Genomic DNA, 22770 nt, shown 5'->3' on the forward strand with positions numbered 1-22770 from the left:
CAACTCAATGAAACAGTTACCGCGAGTGTCTTGATCATCTTCCTGATTTCTTTTACGCTGGGCGGCGGAGCAACGCTGCCACCTGCCTCGGGGATATCCCAAGAGGGCAGTGCGCCTGAAACACACACCATCAGTGCTCGTTACCGACGCAGAAACTCACGGGAGAGAGTGGCGGAGACACAGACTTCATTTCTCTTAACATAAATAACACAGGGCAGGAGACTTCCATAACTAATAATGTATTTGATATTAATAACGTTGTTATTACACATTTAACGAAAATGAAATTGCAAGGACAATGTTTCATTTAAATATAAGACAAGGTTAATTTTTTTTTTCAGACTAAGTTATAAGTAATAATAATTACAAACTAAAATTAATATATACAATAAATAGAAGCCGTCTAACTGTTCACGTATGGGCATGGTATCCAAAATGCTGGCGCTATTGCCCTTTTGAATTGCTAGACTCAGCCGTTGGGCTAAATAAGCGCCAGCTCTTGGATCAAAATGTTAATAAAATTTTTCGTGTCCGAAGACCATAGGCCCATAGTCTCAAACGCAAACGCCGCAAAAACGTAGTCATTACAAATAACTACTGATTAAAATGATCACCGAAATATTTGAAAAAATCTGTACCGCGCGCTACACGCATTAAGAGCATCATTAATTTGAAATGTCAATTTTCAAGGAGTGTTTAATTCCACAAACCGATTGGCCGCACTGACGTAACGGGGCCGTTGGGATTTCTGAGCTTCTAAAGCAAATATATTTCATACCCAACGAGACACGGAACAGGCGTGCTAGGAAGTCAATCGGTGGACTGATGACGAATGTGGAACTATAAGTATCCACTATAACAAGTTATAAGTAATCTTTAAGGTAAACAGTGTGTTGATGCATGTATGAAGTTAAGGAAATTAAGGTTTTACTCACTTGTGTCAGACGGTATGTTCGGATCGTTCTGTGACTGAAAATAATACGTATAAATTAGTTGTTTAACAGTTTTAATACAAAATGCATAAACGAACGGAGCGCGGTGATAATGGACTGCACTTGCGAAGCAGTGCACGATAGTTAAGATATGGCGTTATTTTGTGGGAAAATAGCATTAATGTAAAGGGCCTTTTTTATATTACAATAAAAATACATACGAATAATAGTTAATATAAATAAAACAGATTCATGCCAACCTTATTTAAAAAAATAAACATCGTACCCTTCTCTCCTCGATATATAACTATGAAATCTGCAAAAACTAAAAACGAATTTAATGCCCCCTATTCAAAATTAGCAAAGTCCATACGCAATATCTATAAAAATATTTAACCATCTGCCAGATTTTATTTGGAACACTGAAAATGACAATGAATTTAACCTACCTCATAGAGCAATGCTTTTATTCTGTTAAATTTTTCTTTATATTGAGCATCCCCATTAGAACCGTTTTCTTACGATGTCTTCCTTATGTTTTTAAAATTTATTAAATTATTTAATATTAAAAAAAAATTATATAATGTAACGTATGTAAACGTTACATTATATAATTACATTTATTTTAAATATTGTATTATAAATGTAACATTATGTATTGAGCTGAATAAATTGAAATTGACACGGCCTCACCTCCACACTAATGGGCGCCACCTGCGCGGTGAGGATGGACCTGTTCATGCGGCGCACCTCCTCGATGTCAGCGAGCTCTACGCGCTTTACGACGCGGGCGAGTCGCGCTATCGCCACGTGCACCGGCTTGCACTGCCGAAGCAGGGCCACGTTACGCTCACAGCTCCAAAAGCCGGTGGAGAGAGAGGTGCGCGATAGGCGCAGGCGCGACATTAGCTTCCTCCTTATTACCTTCAGTGAATAAGAATCCAGGTCAACAGACTTTCAAAAACTACCTCCTGTTCCTAATCCTATTAAATTTATGTCAATATATGTAGTAGTATTACCGTTATCAGCTAATAGCACAACGGTCCCTAGCTGCCAAAAGCACTATTTGTCATTTCCAATATAGTGGGATTTATTACGCGGTAAACCAAGAAATGATAAAGATCATGTGTGATTATTTGAGTAAGTGACCAAACGGGCAATCCACTAAGAAGCAGTGGGCGATTGAACTGCTTCAAGCTTCCTAGCTGCCTTTATGAGATTGGTTACCAGTCGTGGACATCACGCACGTCAGTGGTGCGATAATGCTAGTAACTTTTAAGGATCTTTGTGAAAATTGTTCAGCATCTCCATACGAGAAATGCAAAAATATGATAATGCAAACACAAAATACTACACCTTGTGACGAGTTAGGTTATATAGTCGCCTAGTGAAATTCGATTGGTAAAAGGTAAATGTATGCCTAGAAATCTTCTTTGATAAGGCATTGATTTTTTCTTTGTTAGTTAAAACTGGCATATGTGTCTCAAAACTAGTGTTTACTTACCTTGTACTCGTGTGGCATGTCACTAAAGCGGGCCTGAAGCACGCGAGAGACCCCTGGGGGCGCGTCGTCAGACGGGATCCACACTGGTCTGTACCGTCGCGCCCCATTCAGTTGCCTGACGAACAGATAATTATATAATGAGGCTATTAATATATATATATGTTACATAATTTATATGAGTGAATAGGTAACTGCGGCGTTCAGACAATACGCAGGTTCAAAACAATACATTAATTTATTGAAGTTTTTGTTACTTTTGAGTTCTTTACTCTTTACACATAACTAGTAGTTGACCTGTATGCCTATGACACTTTCTGACCCCTGAACCACCATTATGCAAAAAAAGAAATAGGTTATAGTATGGCATCGCTACTTTTTATCCCGGAAAGAGATCGACATGTTACTCAGCCATTCTGGCGTGATTGAGTACATCCATCCAAAATTTCGCATTTACTGTATTTCTATTTCCAATTTGTTTAAAATATTTAGACGGCGTAACGCCTTACTCAAGTTTCGCTAGTAGCACAAAATAACTAAAGATTTCATAATTCTACGTTCTTGTGTCACTGTGCTATGCCTGCCTGCGACTCTCATGACGTGGTCTAGTGGACGGTCTCCCAACGCTCGCCCCGGCAGAACCTTTGGGTCCCTAACATTCATGGGTGTTTTGAGCCATGGCCCATAGCCACTGCGGGGTCCCAAAGCGCTGCAATATGGTGGTAACACTACTTAGATCATATAGAAATACAAGTATTATCAATCCATCAAACCCATTGGTTAATGCATGTTAACTGTAATAATGCACCAAAGGCATTTCATATACCTACCTTGTGAAGAAAATTTACAATATAATGGATAAATGTAAAATCGCATTAAGAATTTCACACTTTTTAATAAAAAAAAGTAAAAATAAAGTAGTGTCCTTCACTTTCACTTTTTTTTTAAATTTCGATTCGTAAATTCTAGAATTTGATTAGATGATGCCATACGTACCGCGGGCTGAGAGCAACGGGCGCGGAGAACCGCTCCACGCAAAACCGGCGGCAGTCGATGGTGGTACCCCGCGCGAACTGCCACGCCGGGATCTGCTCCAGCGGAATCAGGACCACACGGGACAACTTCAACAGCTTCTCGTCTAGAAAAAGGGCTTTAACTTTATAGGTGGTTGTTCAATACCCTTAGTATAAAATATGATCCGTACGTTCCTAATTGGAGGTCGATTACGATTATCGATACTCTGGTGCGTCTGGAATGTATGCACTTTGGTTTCAAGCTTACAGTCCTTAAAAGTTCTACACAAGCGTATAAAAAAGGATTACAGAATTTGCGACCCTTAAAACGAGAAACATTAGGTCAATTTTTCTTTGACGTTCCAGCGTTTCGATACTCGAAAATTATTCCAAAATTGCTAGAATGTACATCTTATACTAAGAGTATGGATGTCACACAGGAAAGGCTAAAAGTTGTAGCAATGCAGATGCAGTAGCGTGCATTTCATACATACACAAAAGCAACTACCTAGCCTTAAATTTTTATATTACTCTTTATTTGAAACTGTTAGATCGTTTCGAACCGTCGGGTTTCCCGGGATGGATGATATTCTACGCTACTCTCCAGTAGTGCTAGGCTCCATGCTCCAGTAGCACGCCACGAGAGAGTTATGTCTACACATTAGCTCGTCTTATCTCTATAGAAAAAAATGTATCTCGTGGTGCATATGCTAGCCCTCCAGGATGCTAAGCTAACTCTACGAATTTTTTTCAAGATCGATTTAACAGAGCCATGCATAGGTAAACATTTTTTTTTCTTTGAGAACGATACTCTATATCTACTAGAACTAGTCCATCCTTTATCCCATTCATTGTAACTTCTTTTTATTTTTTAATATCTGTGTTTATAGCAGCAATAGAAATACATATTCTGTGGAAATTTTAACTCTCTTCCTATTTCGGTTCATGAGATACAACCAGAGTAAGCAAAGCGTTCAGAATCTTCAGAACGCTTTGCAACGCATTTGCACGCATAGCACACTCGGCCATGGCTAGTTACCACTTTACCGATAAAGATTTCGCCTAGCGATTTAGCGTTCCAGTAATATAATTCAATTTTATTTAGGTTAGGGTTTTAAATGAAGACAAGGGCTACCTTGTGAAGTAATAAAAAAAATGCTTAATCGAAATAAAATACAACTCACACACACACACACAGGCGGCCCTGACCAGATGCATATCCATAAAATAAAGCATCGGGATAATTAATTTATATCCTAAACTAGACAAAGCATTATTTCAGCATTATCTACATCTAAATATCATATAAAAGTTGTGTTACATATATGTACACTGTAACAGTATAACAGTACTGTTGGACTAAAGGTATCTGACAACGGGAGGGCCCATAATTAACACACTGGGCAGACGGGTTGGTAAACATATTTATTGGTGGTATATATATCTTTTAGTCGCCTCGCACGGCACCCGGAGAATGAAGAAAATTGGTGACAATGGTATTCTGTTCTTCCGTCACCACACCCATACAACAAACAGGCCAAGGTTCATGAAATTCAAACATATCAGTAGGCAAGTTTCATTTTTGTATATTAAAATTTGACGATGACTTTATTTGAGTGATGACTTGCGGATCCGAAACGTGGTCGCTTATTATGAGACTCATAAGAAGGCTCGGAGTTACTCAGCGGGCGATAGAGATAGCAATGTTGGGAGTGGCGTGGTCAAATCAGGAATGAGGAGATCCGTAGAAGAACCAGAGTTACTGAGATAGCTCAGCGAGTTGCAAAGCTAAAGTGGAAATGGACGGGTCACATAACTCGGATAACCGATGTACGTTGGGGTTCCAAGGTGCTGGAATGGCGACCCCGCACGATTAAACGCAGCGTTGGTCGGCCCACAACGAGGTGGACAGACGACATCAAACGAGTCGCTGGGAGCCGCTGGAAACAAGCGACCCAGGACCGTGGTTTTTAGAACTCCTAACAAAAGACCTATGTCCAGCAGTGGACTTCAATCGGTTGAAGTGATGATGAGTGATGAATATTTGACGGAAAAGCACATGGCCCACATGATTATATCATAGTATGTGAAAAGTCAGCGCCTCTACACAGAGCTCAGGACATTCAAGGAACACAGCCTACAAAGTTTTGCTATATACTTTTATTGTGTTGTGGTTGTCACTGCGTACTTTTTAATACAACTTTTGTGCAGTTATGTCTCTAAAATTATCGTATATTTTTTTCCTTTTAACAAATGCTCCAATGCTTCAACAGCTAAGTACCAATAGACCTTGTTTGTATTTCAGATTTACATGTAGATAATTCTGATATTACCAGACCAATAAATGGATCCAGCTAGTTTTAGTACTTAATATTCAGTTAATATAACATTTAGCATCATAATGCTACTAAGGCTTGTAATTTCAATACAGCCAGCAATGGCCACCTTAAAACTCCGCCACCAAAGCAACGCCACGCGAAGCAATCTAAGTGCTATCAAAAAACACGACTTTCTTTGACAGTAGGCGCTAAAACGCATCGCAAGGCATGTCACAAGTTTTTCAATGTCTTAAAATTTAGTCTAACCTTTCTTGATATCATTCCACGCTTTTTTCAGACCTGTCAATTTAGCTCATTTTATAATCTGTACAAAAACAAAAATAATAATTTATATAAACAAAAAACCCAACTTCTCATATTCGAGCACCGAGGTGTTCATTTGGGCTCCTTACCTTGAAATTAAACAAATAAATACACCGAAACAACCAGTCAAGTAGCTAAGTTTTATCGTTTAAGTTATTTAATATTTTATATATCTCTTATTTAATTTAAATGCATTTTTTACGCATACCACCTATGTTTTTATCATGAAACAAAGTTGACTGGTCAAATATGTTTAGAATTAAGTTCGCCTTTTGCTTTCTGGTGTGCAATTAAGTATACAAAAAAGAAGGTTTGGGAGGGATTTTTGCTGTTAATAAAACAATAATATTTATATAAATCCGTAAAAAAATATTTTTTTTTTAGACTAGACATGTTTTCCGCGTTCTTCGGAAAGACAAACGGTCCCCACGGGCTTTGTGAAAACCCCCGTTCTTTTTTACTGGGACAAAAAGTAGTCTATACAAAAAACCTATTAATTGATTGCTTAGTATGAAGAAAAGCAATAAAAAACCCGTTTTCCCGTTATAAAAAGTAGCCTACGTGAAGGAACGACAGACAAACCAACACACTTTCGCAATTAAATGATTAGTTACGATTTTCCGTGTTTCATTGAGCAGACAACTCAGTAGGGGAATACATTATAAAGCGACATAGTTAAACAAGACAATCTAAAATGACTCAAATTTCAATACACAGGGTGAATATAGACATGGAACCCTAAAATCAAAATTTTGTATTAAAAAAAATAAAAGCTGTCCCCCTACATGAGTGTACAAGAAAGGCAGCTGCCAGAGAAGAGTGTCGACGGATAGTCAAGCGATCCGCAGCACTTAATAGAGACAAAGCCAGCTCTGAAAAGTGCGAACCGACAGATAAGTACAAGAATTATAAAAAAAACCTTACCAATATAGTTGCACGCACTCCCGTCCTCACTGCACTGCTCACTCAGGTCACTGTTCACTTCAGTTGGAATCTTCTCTCCACATGTAGAGACAGCTTCCTTTTCTGCTTGTGTATACAACGTATCATTGAATTCATTAGGAACTTTTCTATAGTCATTTTCTAATAACATTTGTTTTAGAACCGATATCGGTCTATCGTGTTCATCGTTGGATTTCTGGGGTAATTCTGAGTTTGAAGTAACACTTTCACTATTTACTACTGAATGTTCGACAGGTTCCATTTTAACTTTAACGTTAAAACTTGGATGACTCGTGCTTTTGTCAGGTTCTTTTTCGTGTTTAACTTCAACACTTTTATCTTTTTCTATCGGTTTAGTTTTATAGTTTGTGTTTACCATCTGATCTATTAACATACTGAGACTCTCATGGTTTGTGTCGAAATTGCATAATTGATCTAAATCGTCTTCATCTTCAAACTTGATTCTGGATTTGGATTTTGTTGGAATAATAGGTTCTATAATATTTTCTGGATTTTCTTTTAGTTTAGCGTCAATGCCATCTAACTGTGGGGAGTGTTGTTGGTGAGCAGTTTGAGTTTCGATAGTCGTATTTGTATATCTATTATCTAATTGGTCAGATATAGTTACAGTCGATGTTTCTTCAGTCGGTGTGCACTCTTTGCTAGTAGTGTTAGTATCTTGTAGTGTTATCGTATCATTGTGGTGGAGTTCAGTGTTCAACGCTCCGAGTGTTTTGTCTGTCGGTAAATCAGCATCTTGCTCAGTGTCTGAATCTATTTGTATGCACTGGTTCTGATCGGTTTCTACTATTTCAGGTTCGTCGTCGCTCCACTCCAACAACTCGTCTATCAATTCCATCGTTACTAAAATAAATGGTTTAATATCAAAAATTATTATGCTATTCAAACTTTCTATGTCCCAATGCAGGGCTATAGGAGGACTTTCTTAGGAATAAAAGCTTGGGCCCAACATAAAGGTGCTCCAATGTACCAACAAAAATAAAACAACTTACATGCGGGATTTGGATCCTCAGTCTTTGTTGATTCCGTTTGAACCTGCGTACACAGTAAACATTTGACTATACAACAGTCTAGCGGTGCTAGTCTAAGCGGTGATAGCCTAGTGGTTAGGACACCTCTACCTTTTCTAAGCCTTGTGCGTTATAAGCGACTTAAATATAACTTGCTTCAACGGTGAAGGAAATCGTTGAGGAAACCTGCATGCCTGAAAGTTCTCCATAATGTTTTCAAAGGCATGTGAAGTCCACCAATAATAAGTCCACCGTAATGGACTACGGCCTAAAACCATTCTCTTTGTGGAAGGCGACCCGTGCCCTGTAGTGGGACAGTAATGAGTTGATCTGATGAGTCTATAGACTTTAGAGAGAAGAAGGTTCTGAGTCCGCCCGGTTAACAGGTTGCGTGGGTGGTTGATTAACTTTAACGCAGCACGGTTCGACATGTGTTTTAGCATAGATATAAATAGATAGACCCCACCTAATAGATCTAGGAAATCCACCCCAGGGGTAACCCACCACAGCGAAACTGACTCCCTCTCCCCAGGTCACATTTTCTCTCTTCCCCAAAATGGATGCTTACCGGCGTCACAAAGTCGTCAACGTAGATACGCTTTTCCTCCACCAGTTGCGACCAGCTCACCGGCGGCAACGTCACTACGTGTGGAAACCTGAGCACACGCATAAACTCACAATTATACAAAAGAACTGATATATATGAGATGTACATATATTACATCACACGCATAAAAACGAAAGATGTAAAAGAACAGATAACAAACTTACACTTAACTAATTGTAGATAAAATTTTCACTATAATCTTCAAATTTAAACTACAACAAATTTCTTCAATATTATTCCATTCCGTCGCTTTTGCATCGGGGGTTAAAATTAACAAAATAAAATATTGTTTTTTGAATATGAAACGGCCGGACCTTTTGTGGCGCCCTTTGACATTAGCTCTGTCTTTGGATCACCATTAGTAGTGAATATGCAGTCGGATTACCGTTTGACGATTGCCAGCAGCAGCGGGTGCGGTGCCTGGTTAGGGTCCTTTGCGGCGAACAGTATACCTCGCCGCGCTAGCACCTTTAGCTCGAACCAGCGCCGCTGGAGAGTCACCAGCGATACGGCGCGACGGCTGAAAAATTCAAAATTCATTTATTTCAAGAAGGCTTACTCTGTAAGCACTTTTCAGACTTGACGTATCATCAGCTCTTATCTAGTGTTACTTAGTCTACAAATACGAATCGAATGCTAGTTCCAGAGATTAGCGCGTTCAAACGCATAATTAAACAAGTTTAATTTTTAACCCCCGCGCAAAAATGAAGCGGTGTTTAAGTTTGACATGATTGTGTGTCTGCGTTCTTATGATTGTGTGTGTGTGTTTATACTTTTTTGTGCGTGTGAGTGCGATTGGTGCGTGCGAGCGAGCACGCGTGTGTTAGGAAATAGGGAATTATAGCACTTTATCTATGATAAACCCGATGATTATATTAAATATATCAACAAATCATAGTTTGTATACTCATTGATAATGTATTGAAAATAGAATAATGGACTTTAGTAGACTGTCAAATAAAAGGATAGGATCTATGGCGGGAGACGCGAGTTTGACAAGTTAGATTGGCGGCAAAGAAAAAGTGAGGACGGATTTAAATTAATTAATTGAGAAAAGGAGATTAAGTAAAGTATTGTGGATAGAACGTTACAAATTGGGAATAGATGATTTATAATGGAAACGATATACTGAAGGAAATATTGTTGTGACGAAACAAGAGTCGTATGTATTGGTGATGGAGTTGAGATAAGTTGTTGGTACTATGTTGGTACCTGATGTGGCATCAGATAAGTATATCTCTTATATCCTTTGGGTTATTCAGGTATAATATATGGAGCCCTAGCATTATTTTATACAGATAGTTTATGTAGCAGAGGTTGCTCTATACAAACAACTTGTTCCAAAAGTCCTGATGTTATAAGTGATAATAGTAGTTATGTTCGACCTGTCTTATATGTCTTGTATCAAAGGGCCTAGCGTTATTACATATGACAATGTTGTAATTGTGTTTATAAGTTGTTTTAATTGATTGAATAAAAGAGCAACGGTAGAGTTTCTTGCCAGTGGTCTTCTCTGCCGAAGACAGCATTCCAAACTGGTAGTAGAGTCATTTGAAGGTAACAAGTAATATGAATTTTAGAGAAGCCTAATATACAGTATTAGAGTCAGTCTAGTTGTTTTATTTCACTCCGTGGGAAGTCAGGTTTATAGAGGAGAGACCCACAACACTGCTCTAAAGCTGGTTGGTGGGCTTTAATGATGTCTTTTATAAAATGAATACTTTAATATGAGAAACTAGGTATTTAGCTTCAATAATACTGTTAAGTAATGAAAGATCTAAGTGCCATCCTGAACATTGTTGGTATTGAAGTGAATATCTGAATACCTGGGCCTTCCATTCTTTATATTTTTTTAGCATCAGAAGTGGGATCCTATTCATGTCCAATTTATGCCTTTCTCTAATGCAGATTTACTTTTTTTAGAACCATCCCGTCAAATATGGACATAGTAAAGAGTTTGATGATTTTGATGATGCCTCAACTTTTTGCTGCTATGTGCTAACACAGAAACACTCTGGAGACAAAGCACCATGCTTGTTGAAATTCTATTTAAGGATATGTGGTCCGGGGAACCAATAAATAACCATCCCGGCAAATGTGGATATAGTACATGGTTTGATGTTTTTGATGATGTTTCAACTAATAGCTGGTATGTGCTAAAACAGAAACACTCTGGAGACAGAGCACCAGACTTGGTAAAATTCCATTGAAGTATATGTGGTCCGGGGAACCAATTGATGTGATATTTTTATTTATCTTTTCTTTTTGTGGTTTCTACTTTTGAAAGATAGTACTTATTACCTGAAACTGATATGGCCTAGTGGCTCTTTGTTTATTTTGCTGAAATGATTAAGTCCAAAATAGAATTGATTTAAGTTTGTTTGTGATAACCAACAAGTCAAGTTGGCCAAACAGAATGTGTAATAAGTTTGCTAAATGTGAATTATCAAGTTTTATTTAACTAGTCTGATTAGACAAATGGAATTTGTGTTAAGCTTTATTTTATTAGTCTGTCAAGGTTAAAATACATAAACTGGTCAGGTTAGCCGAACGGAATGTGTGATATATTTTTCCTATGATTCTTATTTATTACATACAAGATTTCAAGTTTAAATTGAGCAACTAGTCAAGTTGGCCAAACAGAATGTGTGATAAGTTTGATAAATTTAAAATTTCAAGTTTTATTTAACTAGTCAGGTTAACCAAATGGAATTTGTGTTAACTTTTATTTTATTAGTCTGTCCAGGCTAAAATAAATTAACTGGTCAGGTTAGCCGAACGGAATGTGTAATAGATTTTTCTTTTAATTCTTATTTATTACATACAAGATTTCAAGTTTATATTGAGCAACTAGTCAGGTTAGCTGAGCTGTTAACTTTTATTTAGGAACTTTTCTATGTACTTCGAGATCGAAGTACTTGTCAGGAAAGCCGAGATAGGAGAGATTGTGTAAATTATTCAGAACATATAAAAGAATACACATAAAACAAAACAAAACAAAAAAAAAAAAAAAATTTTGTTGGTAGAATAGAATAGAATATGATTATGTATAAGAACAATACATATAGGGAAAATGACTACTGAATAGCTAAATGAAATAGTTTAGTGTCTATGTTGGATTGTGCGAAGAAAATAATTGGGAGTCAGCTTAAATGTTATGGGTTAGGTTAGTAATCTTTCAGTATGATGGTTAGAGAAGTTCTTAAAATTATCTAAGAATAAATACAAATATAAACTAAATTAATGTTGCTGCTGCAAAGGAAAATATATTAGTTGCATTATAAATAATTATATTATACTTAGGTCTACAGTTGTTTAAATTTTCAATTTCTATTTGAAATTTTAATAGTCCTTGTATGATAAATGATTCTGTTAAACAGGTGGTTTAATTGATGTTTAGATTGAAATAAAACATTGAATAATAGAAATAACAATTGAACAAACATTGAATATACTTTGGCTTTTATGATGAGATGATAAAAAAAAAAGATGTAAACTAATAGAAATAATTCCATCGTAGTGTTTTTATATTAATTTATTTATATTTATCTTATATATTACTTGACTTGGACAGTGGAAAAAATATGAATATCACCAGTGGGTGATGATGTTATTGATATCACTTGAGAGTGATGATGATGTGGATATCACCAGTGGGTGATGATGTTATTGATATCACTTGAGAGTGATGATGTTGTTGATATCACCAGTGGGTGTTGGTGTTTTGGTATATATTGGTTTGACTATTAGACTGTACCGATTGCATCTGTGACTAAATGAGACTAACAATGTTAATGACAGAATTGATGGGAAATACAATTACCTATGTGGATATTTTGATAAAGTTGGACTAGAGGCAAAAGGATAAATTGTTTGAGATTTATATTGAGATGGAAATATTTGGATTGTGATTGTACATGTTAAAATGTACAAGATAAATGAAAATGAGTATTTTTGATTTACATTGTTGAAAATTAATCATTTTACTTTATTAGAAGTATTATATTGTTGTAATATGTTAAATGGTGTGGAATTTTAATGAAAATTTTTTTTGGTCTCTTTCACTTTAATTATAAAATGTTTTGATTATGCCTATCTTTTGATATAATATTGTTTACAGTTTATTGATAAAAGTGTATACAGAATGTAACTGATTTGATGATATTTGTGCTTATATACCATTTAAACTAACGTTATAGAGGTGTACATAAGATTATGTACTTGTTAGGATATTCTATATACCTAAGGACTTATGATACAAAACATATACCTAAAAAAGAATAACCCTATGTACTTCGAGAACGAAGTACTTGTCAGAATGGCCGTGTTAGGAAATAGGGAATTATAGCACTTTATCTATGATAAACCCGATGATTATATTAAATATATCAACAAATCATAGTTTGTATACTCATTGATAATGTATTGAAAATAGAATAATGGACTTTAGTAGACTGTCAAATAAAAGGATAGGATCTATGGCGGGAGACGCGAGTTTGACAAGTTAGATTGGCGGCAAAGAAAAAGTGAGGACGGATTTAAATTAATTAATTGAGAAAAGGAGATTAAGTAAAGTATTGTGGATAGAACGTTACAAATTGGGAATAGATGATTTATAATGGAAACGATATACTGAAGGAAATATTGTTGTGACGAAACAAGAGTCGTATGTATTGGTGATGGAGTTGAGATAAGTTGTTGGTACTATGTTGGTACCTGATGTGGCATCAGATAAGTATATCTCTTATATCCTTTGGGTTATTCAGGTATAATATATGGAGCCCTAGCATTATTTTATACAGATAGTTTATGTAGCAGAGGTTGCTCTATACAAACAACTTGTTCCAAAAGTCCTGATGTTATAAGTGATAATAGTAGTTATGTTCGACCTGTCTTATATGTCTTGTATCAAAGGGCCTAGCGTTATTACATATGACAATGTTGTAATTGTGTTTATAAGTTGTTTTAATTGATTGAATAAAAGAGCAACGGTAGAGTTTCTTGCCAGTGGTCTTCTCTGCCGAAGACAGCATTCCAAACTGGTAGTAGAGTCATTTGAAGGTAACAAGTAATATGAATTTTAGAGAAGCCTAATATACAGTATTAGAGTCAGTCTAGTTGTTTTATTTCACTCCGTGGGAAGTCAGGTTTATAGAGGAGAGACCCACAACACTGCTCTAAAGCTGGTTGGTGGGCTTTAATGATGTCTTTTATAAAATGAATACTTTAATATGAGAAACTAGGTATTTAGCTTCAATAATACTGTTAAGTAATGAAAGATCTAAGTGCCATCCTGAACATTGTTGGTATTGAAGTGAATATCTGAATACCTGGGCCTTCCATTCTTTATATTTTTTTAGCACGTGCAAGGGAATATACGTGCGTGTGCGTGCGTGGGTATGTTTATGCATGTTATCGGTTTTTTTTAATAAGACCGTCTTGAAATATGATCTTAATTAACACTGTAAACTAATTGAGTGATTAGTTGAATCTTCTTTTATTCCTCTGATTGAATGAATAATTGAACCCAAATTAAATGACATAAAAATAAAACAAGCGACACTCAGTTAAAGTATGTTGGTCATAATTAATATATATTCTTTAATATTTTATTTTTAAACTACTACTACTTCGAAAGGGGTCATATGTCATAGTGTAGAAGTGGCGGAAGAAACTCCCGAGCAACCCTTTTTTTTTATGACACATATTTTATACCTTAAGCCAACTTACTACCCAATTATAAACACGGACTTTTGCTGTATGAGAAGTTATTAAATAATATAGTATTTATGCTAAGTACTTAACTTTTGTATATAGTAGTACAGCGTTAGTAACCAACCAACCGCTGGTAATGTCGAGACTGCCCTTTTTGACAAGGCACACAAGTTTTATACTTTTCGACATCGCGTGGTTTACTAATACGCATTTCAGCAAAGCGTTAATTGTGAAGAATAATGACAATTGTGTATACAGATATTAATAATTCAAGTATATTAACATCATTGTAGGATGACTTTAACAACAATATTTTTATATTCATTTCACTCACCCTAATTATTTTAAAAATATAATTACAAAACTGCATAATGACAGTTATGTATGAACAGAGGTTATTGATTCTTCACATACAGTGATATCATTGTGTTTCATTCATTCAATTCTACACTGACCAATAACAATGGTCCGTATATTTAATGTGAGCATATAAATATTAAATTTAAATATACTTTTACAATAAATTATAATTAAATATGATATTAATCAAGTTTTTACTTTCATTATATTCTAAAACATGCGTACGGTGTGAGTGTGGGTGAATGTGAGTGTGAGTGTGTGTGTGAGTGTGTGTGTGTGTGTGTGTGTTTGTGTCCTCACCTCTTACAGTAATCTGCATGCAATTTGGTCCAGGTGTCAGCGCTTTCCCACACCAGCTCGTCGGGCGGCTTCTTGGGCACGGGGTTTGCTGTCCCATCATCGCCCGCACTGCTACACGAGGGCCCGGTGCCTTTACATAGATGATTAAAACAAATATTACTACCACTTCCTACTTTATAAGCACTGAAATGGTTGAATGAGTGTATTCTGGTTTTACTATAAACACTTTTAAGCACAGAATCATAAAAAAAAAATTTAATGCATACATGCAGTAGGCCAAAAACTTTATAAGCATAAGAAGTAAAATATTTATTTTTGTTAACAATATGGCGCTACACGTGTGGAATTTGCTCACAAGCTACATGTTTCAGGTGACTTTATCGTTTCACTGTGTTCTTATCATTTTGAGAAAGTGTAAAAGATTCGCATGCGTGTTAAAAACTCATATTAACGTTGAAAAAAGATATGTAATACAGTTTATTAATTTATACCATTACGGTCTGTGATTCCATTTTGGGCGCCATTTTCAACTTGGCGCTCGATCTGGGTTTGATCGGTGGCAGTTCTTGCCTCTTCAGCTAGTGGTATCCCGGCGGTGGTGGTGGTAGTGGTGGTAGTCGCGGTGGTGCTCTGGTCGTATGCTCTGGCCTTTTCCAGCTGAGCGTGCGCTTCGCTCATCAGCTTATACAGCTGCAACATCGCCTCCACTTCCGCAGGGTTTGAAAAGCTTAACTGAAAATGGAATGCGATGCGTAAATCAAAAACATATGGTCGACAATCATCTAATGCAGTGTTGTGATAAGACTGCACAAACTAAGCTACACGAATGTTGAGCAGGTCCGAAAGTCAGCTCATTGCATGGAAGCTGGACGCACACTTTTCGAAAGTACATTATAAACAATGATAATTTAGCCGACACCAGAGTATCCTCAGGAGATGTGTAGTTTACAAAGTATAACTTGTCAAGGTTATAGTCGTTAAGATTTCTCTGGCTGACACAGACTATAGCTAATCAAACTTTTCTCAAAAATAATTGGAAATTTGAGCTTCGACAACCTTCTTTGAGGTAAATCTAAATTTCTGTACTAGTGAAATAAATACGAGTACGGCCGGTAAAAGTTGTATGAATATAAATATCTAATATCTCTATCGACGTAAGTCATCAAGGGTTTTATTTAAATTACGAACTGGCATTCAAATAGAAAGATTGAAAATTATTGAGTTCATTGTTCATTTTGAAAAGTAATGGTTTTTTGAATTAAAAAATTCTGCCTTGTTTTAATTTCCACACATTACTTGAGAAAAGTACCTACGTAGTACCTACGTAAGTAGGTTAGGTAGGTTTGAAGCTTGTATACAAGCTTCGACCACAACTAGAAAGAGGTTGTTTTGCTGGCCGCTGCAGTAATATATTACAATGTTCATTGTAGCTTTCTGGAGGTTAAGAAATGTGCACACGTTCATCATGGGGACTTCAGTAGTGGTTCACCTTCTGCTTACGCTACCGCGGAACTTCTATACGCTGTTTGAAATTATGGAAATTGCACGATTCATGGGGTAGGTCTAAACTAGTAGGCACTCACCCGCACAACAACGTTCTCGCGCGAGTAAAGCAGCGCCAAGTCTATGATGCGCCAGTCGAGCCACTTGGGCCCGGCAGCGACAGGTCGGTCGCCCGCGCGGGACGCATCTCGAAGCTTGACGAGCGCTGAGTCGTACACGCGGCGCCTGCGCGCAATAAATCGACTCAGTCACACAATACGCGTGTCGGCTCATTTTGAAGAACTGACCTATCATCAGTCTTCTGTGGCCTCACCATATATCGCGCACGGTTTCGAAGCCCAGGCCCTTCTGTTCAGCGAACTCAGCCACGGCGCCGTTGCGCAGCAATGCGGCCGCGTCGTGGGCGCAAGAAGCGGCCTGCACGGCGGTGCGCACGCTACAGTACAGGTCCCAGGTGAACTGGTTGACACGCGGACCGTGAGTCTGCGGGCCCTCGTACAAGCTCTCCAGCTACACGACACAGTACAACTCAATAATAAATAAATAATTATAAAAAAATAGCCCAGTGGGTAGGACTTCCGACTTCACTTTCGAGGAAGGGAGTTCGAAAAATTGTGTTTTTAGCAATTCAAATATCATTTGCTTCAATGGTGAAGGAAAACATCGTGAGGATACCTGCATGCTTGAGAGTTCTCCATAATGTTCTGAAAGTCCACCAGCCTAGGACTTCGGCCTCACTTTAAGGGGTAAGTGATACCGAAGTCCTACTTAACCACTGGGCTATCACCACTTATAAATTCGGTAAACATAGCTAACTCGTGGCACTACTTAATTTTGTTTGATTATAAAACTAATTCATTTCTAGTTGTAAACTAAAGTGTTTTAATGTTGGCAATAAGCTGACTGTTTCAAAATCTTTCATAGAGGATTTAAAGCATGGGATTATATAAAAAAATATGATTACGTAGATGAATACTTTGCTGATAGTTAAGGTCATAAAGTTAAACTATGATAGAAGAAGATTGAAATAAATTATAATATCTTATAATTGACTTAAACTAAATCTGAAAATTATTTTAATTTTTATTGCTGTTAAATTGTGAGCTTGCCTTAAATTGACTAAAACCTTGTTCTGTCTTTTTGTAATATCTGACGACCTCCATGGCGCAGCGGTAAGCGATGTGGATTTAAGTGGGAGATCCCGGGTTCGAGTCCAGGCAGGGACTATTTGGCTATTTGTACCCTACCGACATGCCGCTAAGCGATCTAGTGATCCGGTATGATATCGGGTAGAAACCGATAAGGGGTACCGTAAGACAATACACACATCGCCATCTAGCCCCAAAGTAAGCGTAGCTTGTGTTATTGGTACTGAGATAGCTGATGAATATTTTTTATGAATATAATACACATAAATACTTATAATATACAGATAATATAACTACCATACCCATAACAAATTAGCCCGTTACTATCTTAGACTGCATCATCACTTACCATCAGGTGAGATTGCAGTCGAGGGCTAACCTATAGTGGAATAGAAAAAATTACATGGTTTTGCAATTAATATGAATATTACACAACCCATACCTTCAGCGCGGCGGTCACGAGGTCGAAGGGTCTGTTCAGCTTTTGCAGCCAGGGCGGCGCCAGTGCCAGTGCGCCGTCGCCCGAGCCGTGTGCCTGGCGCACCAACAGGCGCATCTGACAAACACATTCCAGAAGCATTTATTTCAACTAGGCCTAAGTATTTCATAAGCATAATTGAGACAAGGACCCTCAAGTTACGTTTATTAAGTTTTATTTTTAAACCCCTGATGCAAAAAACGACGGCATGTTATAAAATTTGTCGTGTGTGTCGAGTTTGTGTGTGTGTGTGTGTGTGTGTGGGTCTGTGTGTGTGTGTGTGTGTGTGTGGGTCTGTGTGTGTTTATGTGTGTGTGTGGCATCGTAGCTCCCGGGTTTTGATTTTGATTTTTTCAAGATGGCCACCGCTACAAACTTGCGGATTACATTATTCTTCTCAACTCCATCAATTTACCCATATTGATGGAGTTGGTATAATAAGGTATCAAATTAATGAGCTTAGCTAGTAGAATAATATACACTTTACTGGAAGTTGGGGGCTTCTAAATTTTTTAATTTATATTTAATATATATACCTACTCATATTCTCATGTCAAGTGTTTGTAAAAAAAACCTCCAAAACAGCTTGACATATTCTTATGGAATCATTTGTCTACCTATATTTGATAGATCTGAGAATAATGTATTTACTAATCTATTTGGCGTGATAAGGCCAAAATTTATTTTTAAGATATTGGACAATTTTAAATTTTTGTGATTGCAAAATACATACAACTCTGAACTTTCACCCTTCTATTACTAACCCCTATTTTTTAATAGCGATATTAGTACTTTGAAACATAAATACCACTAGTTTGCATCTGGTATATTTTATTCCCGGAAACTGAGTACCGTAAAGCTAAACAGTTTTTTTTTTGTATGTTTGTATATCTGGATGTTCTAGGAAAATATCGTTATGTTAAGTTGACGATTTTCTAAGGAATGTTGTAGACTATGGAGCCAAATAGAATTGGTCCTAGCACGCTCCCTTGAAGAACACCACACATGATTACCAATTCGTTCTCAGTATATGAAATAGTATAACAAGCCAACGCACCTTATTCACACACTGCTGCTTGAACGCTCGCACCTCCCGCAGGATCATCTTGAGCTCTGTGCAGTCGAACACCGCGCCCAGCTTTGATAGCGCCTGCTTGCGCGCCTAAACCAAACTCACATATAGCATTCAATATTGAATATATCTTCTTTCCTTTCTGTAACATGCTGTCCTTATAGTAGGAATAGAAATTGGTGATAGCCTAGTAGATGGAACTTAGGATTCACTTCAGGGGCCAAGTCCGAATCCTGGCACGTACGTCTTAACTGTGATGTAAGAATTAAATATAACTTGCTCTAATGGCAACGGAAAACATAGAGAGGAAACCTGCATGCTAGAGAGTTCATAATGTTTTAAATCCGCATCAATCCAAACATGTGGCCAGTCCCTTTCTGTAGTTGGCTTGTAATGGTATGATGATGTTGTTCCTTATAGTATCTCCCTATAAGTAACTGCAAATGCCCAATCGAGGAGCTATATTGTAAAATCCAGATCGGTTGGATGGTAAGCATTTCTTTGTAATTCCATACCTAAAAGATTTTTTGTCATCGAGAAACCCACTCTTAATACATTTTCAAAATTTCATTACAAAATTTACAATTATTTTATATTTTGCAGTAAACTTTTACTTAAATGCATCATTCGCATCTGCAGTTGCATCGTAATTTTGTGGTTCTGATAATGCCCAAATGACCTATATTAATAAATGCATTATCACAGAACTTCGCAACTACACTTAATTTGCTCAATGTTACATAAAATTTCGCATTCTAGGAATACACACATAATAATTGTTTTTGAATATCACAACTATATCAAGCCTGCAATGCATCCAGGTAGACAGTAGAATGTAATAAAGAACTAAGTCTTTGTTAGGTTAAATTCACATTATTATGTCACAGTAGTTCTACAATTGCTAAAAACTTGTGGTCTATTGCCATAAACACATTGAAAAATTTGCCCAGTTCTGTAAATCCATGTGATAAAAAAATCACTTTAAATTATCTAATATATATAATGTAATACATATAATAATTTCCAGGATACAGAAAGACAGACAAGATGGTAGTATAACTTTGATAGCCTATATTTTGGATCAAATCATCTAAAGTGTTGGTTACACTTTAGATGATTTGATCTCTTCTAATAATTACTGCCATTTATTGATCAAAATTGGTTTAATTCATTGCTACTGATTGAATAAAATTAAAATTACAGACAAGTAGGTACCCAAAACCTTCAAACCACCTTGTAACAATATTGATGTTCAAATATTCATCCCATCAGGGATAATCACAGCAGAAACATACTTAGAGAAGAAGATGCATTCATTTAAGTGAAATAATCATAATCAAGCTTTCTAAGCTTTAATTTTTTAAATAGGCATATAGTGAAATTAAATCTTTACCCATGACTGTGATTTGGTATTGCGAGCTGGCTTCATCAACTCCTCATGCATACAGAACTCTGCAGCATACTTCTCCAAGTACTCATCCGTCATTGATTGGTTGTCTACTTTGTCCATCCTGGAATAGGAAGACTTCTTTTAAGGTATCTGTTACATAACTCTAATTAATTCTGATTGGTTGAAGAAAACACATATCACTAGTAGACGAGCCCAAGGCTGACAGGTGATGTCAAACAAAAAGTGAAGAGTTTTAACAATGAACATGTGTTCAAATTCAAAAATTCTTAACTTATGGAGGGTCCAAATATGCCCAAATCTAAGAACTGATTACAATAAACTTAGCTGGGTATGTATATAAATACATCCATTAATGTCTCTAATTGAGTATGTAAGACCAGCGCAACACCTTTGCCAATCAACTCGAAGGTATCATAAGGGATTATTATTTACGGCAGCGCATGCTAGAGACCATTCTCTAGCATGCGCTGGCTTTTAATATGATAGTAAATTTATTTAGTACGTAGGTAAGCAGTAAGAAGCTGTCTTATCCTATAGAATATTTGGCACTATGCAGTAGGTACTATTGTTTATTATTTTGGTTATTGAGGTGCTACCACAAATTTGTGATAATTTGTGGTAGCACCTCTCAACCCACATTCGAGCAGCACGAAGGAACAAAGCTCTAATCCCTCTCTGCCGCAAGAGAGCAAGGGTTTCCCAGAATCGGCAATGACTATAGTACTATTAAGTTTGCTGCAGGTGTTTGCTATTTAACATAGTGTATTCCCTTAATTATGATATTAAATCGTACAAGTTATGTCAACAAAACTTGGAAACCGTTCAGCGTCTTTCAGAACCAAAAAAACAAGACTGCTGCATTTAAAATCGCCGGTTTTTTTTTAATTCTATTTACTTGAGGAGCATACCTGTTAAAAAAAAGCTACTTAATTTTGGGCATTTCTAAATCTACCGTAAGGTCATAAATAACGAGATAAATCGAACTAAGACCCAGTTTTTAAAAACCACTTATATTTTTTTTGGAACTCGGATCTTTTTCACCATCACAAACAAATAATAATTCAATAACATTTTTTTTTTCTTTTGTCACTGCTCTAGGTTCTTAATTTATTTAGAACCAAATCGGCAATGACTGAATAGGGATGTGAAAAAATAAAATAAAAAAAGAAATATCGATTTTTTTAAATTACAATGTCACATCCCTAGAACCAATGAGTATAATATATGGAGGGTAGAGGTAAGGAGAGTCATCTGTGTATATGAAAAAGTGTCGTCAAAATGTATTAAATTAGGATGGCGCCACATTTGCATCAGGGTAACTCTTAAAAGAAGCGCCAAATATAAATACCGTACTATTTACTGTTTACGAAATAAAATCACTCTAAACGCACGTTTGGTTATAATAAATCTGTAAGGTTATATTTACCACAATATTTTGTACAACGTAAGTTGTTGAAATTCTCAATAATTAACTACTTTAGTCGATAATGACATTAAATTTTTTAACTCGGCATACTTCAATTCATCTACGATTGCTACATTCATACCATACCCTGTGCATCCACCAGCGCAATTGTGGAGGATTTTTGAACTGTTATTTAGCGCAACAACTGGACACTTTTTCAACTTTTCTCCCATATAAGATGACTCTCCTTACCTCTACCCTCCATAGTATAATAATATACAGTACAGTTTGAAACGTAATGATTTTATTTTCTTTCTCTTTTCTTTGCATATAACTCGCATAAATTCACTTGTCTGTGTCTGTTTTAATGCTAGCACTTTACAGTCGGACAAGACGCCGCGCTTCAAAACTTCAATAATGACTATTATTGTAGTTAAGAAGAACAGAACTTCGCAGCAGACGCTACACGTAAGTCTTAACCAACTGCGATTTTACTCCTTCTTTAACAATTTCTATTTTTTGTTAGGGCTATCCATTACTGACTTCAGTCATTTGTGATAGAGAATTAAAAGAATAAAAGGTAAGGTGAAACTGGAGTAAATCCCAGGGGTACATGGACATGGTAATGTTTCCGTGATTGATGGTTTCAAATAGCGGGAGTTGAAAGTCCGGCTTTTAGATTTTGCGGATACAATCGCAGGGCGCAGCTA

At 36.6% G+C, this 22770-nt stretch overlaps 1 protein-coding gene across 1 annotated transcript in view; it reads right to left on the reverse strand.

The window, feature by feature from the left end:
- The window catches only part of LOC120625148, a 32633-nt gene extending 10949 nt beyond the window's left edge, over positions 1–21684 (reverse strand). Inside the window, exons 1-17 of the mRNA XM_039892109.1 lie at positions 21564–21684; positions 20638–20755; positions 19230–19334; positions 18137–18250; positions 16860–17056; positions 16627–16771; positions 15535–15775; positions 15044–15173; positions 9054–9188; positions 8630–8717; positions 8044–8086; positions 7013–7894; positions 3430–3571; positions 2437–2551; positions 1626–1856; positions 936–969; positions 21–115 (exon numbers count right to left, since the gene is read on the reverse strand). Coding sequence (XP_039748043.1) covers positions 21–115; positions 936–969; positions 1626–1856; positions 2437–2551; positions 3430–3571; positions 7013–7894; positions 8044–8086; positions 8630–8717; positions 9054–9188; positions 15044–15173; positions 15535–15775; positions 16627–16771; positions 16860–17056; positions 18137–18250; positions 19230–19334; positions 20638–20754 — 2814 coding nt within the window. The 5' untranslated portion in view covers position 20755; positions 21564–21684. The remainder of the gene's footprint in view (positions 1–20; positions 116–935; positions 970–1625; positions 1857–2436; positions 2552–3429; positions 3572–7012; positions 7895–8043; positions 8087–8629; positions 8718–9053; positions 9189–15043; positions 15174–15534; positions 15776–16626; positions 16772–16859; positions 17057–18136; positions 18251–19229; positions 19335–20637; positions 20756–21563) is intronic.
- Positions 21685–22770: the final 1086 nt, after the last annotated feature.

The sequence above is a fragment of the Pararge aegeria genome, chromosome 7 (genome assembly GCF_905163445.1).
Source record: "Pararge aegeria chromosome 7, ilParAegt1.1, whole genome shotgun sequence".
Classification (NCBI taxonomy): Eukaryota; Metazoa; Arthropoda; class Insecta; order Lepidoptera; family Nymphalidae; genus Pararge; species Pararge aegeria.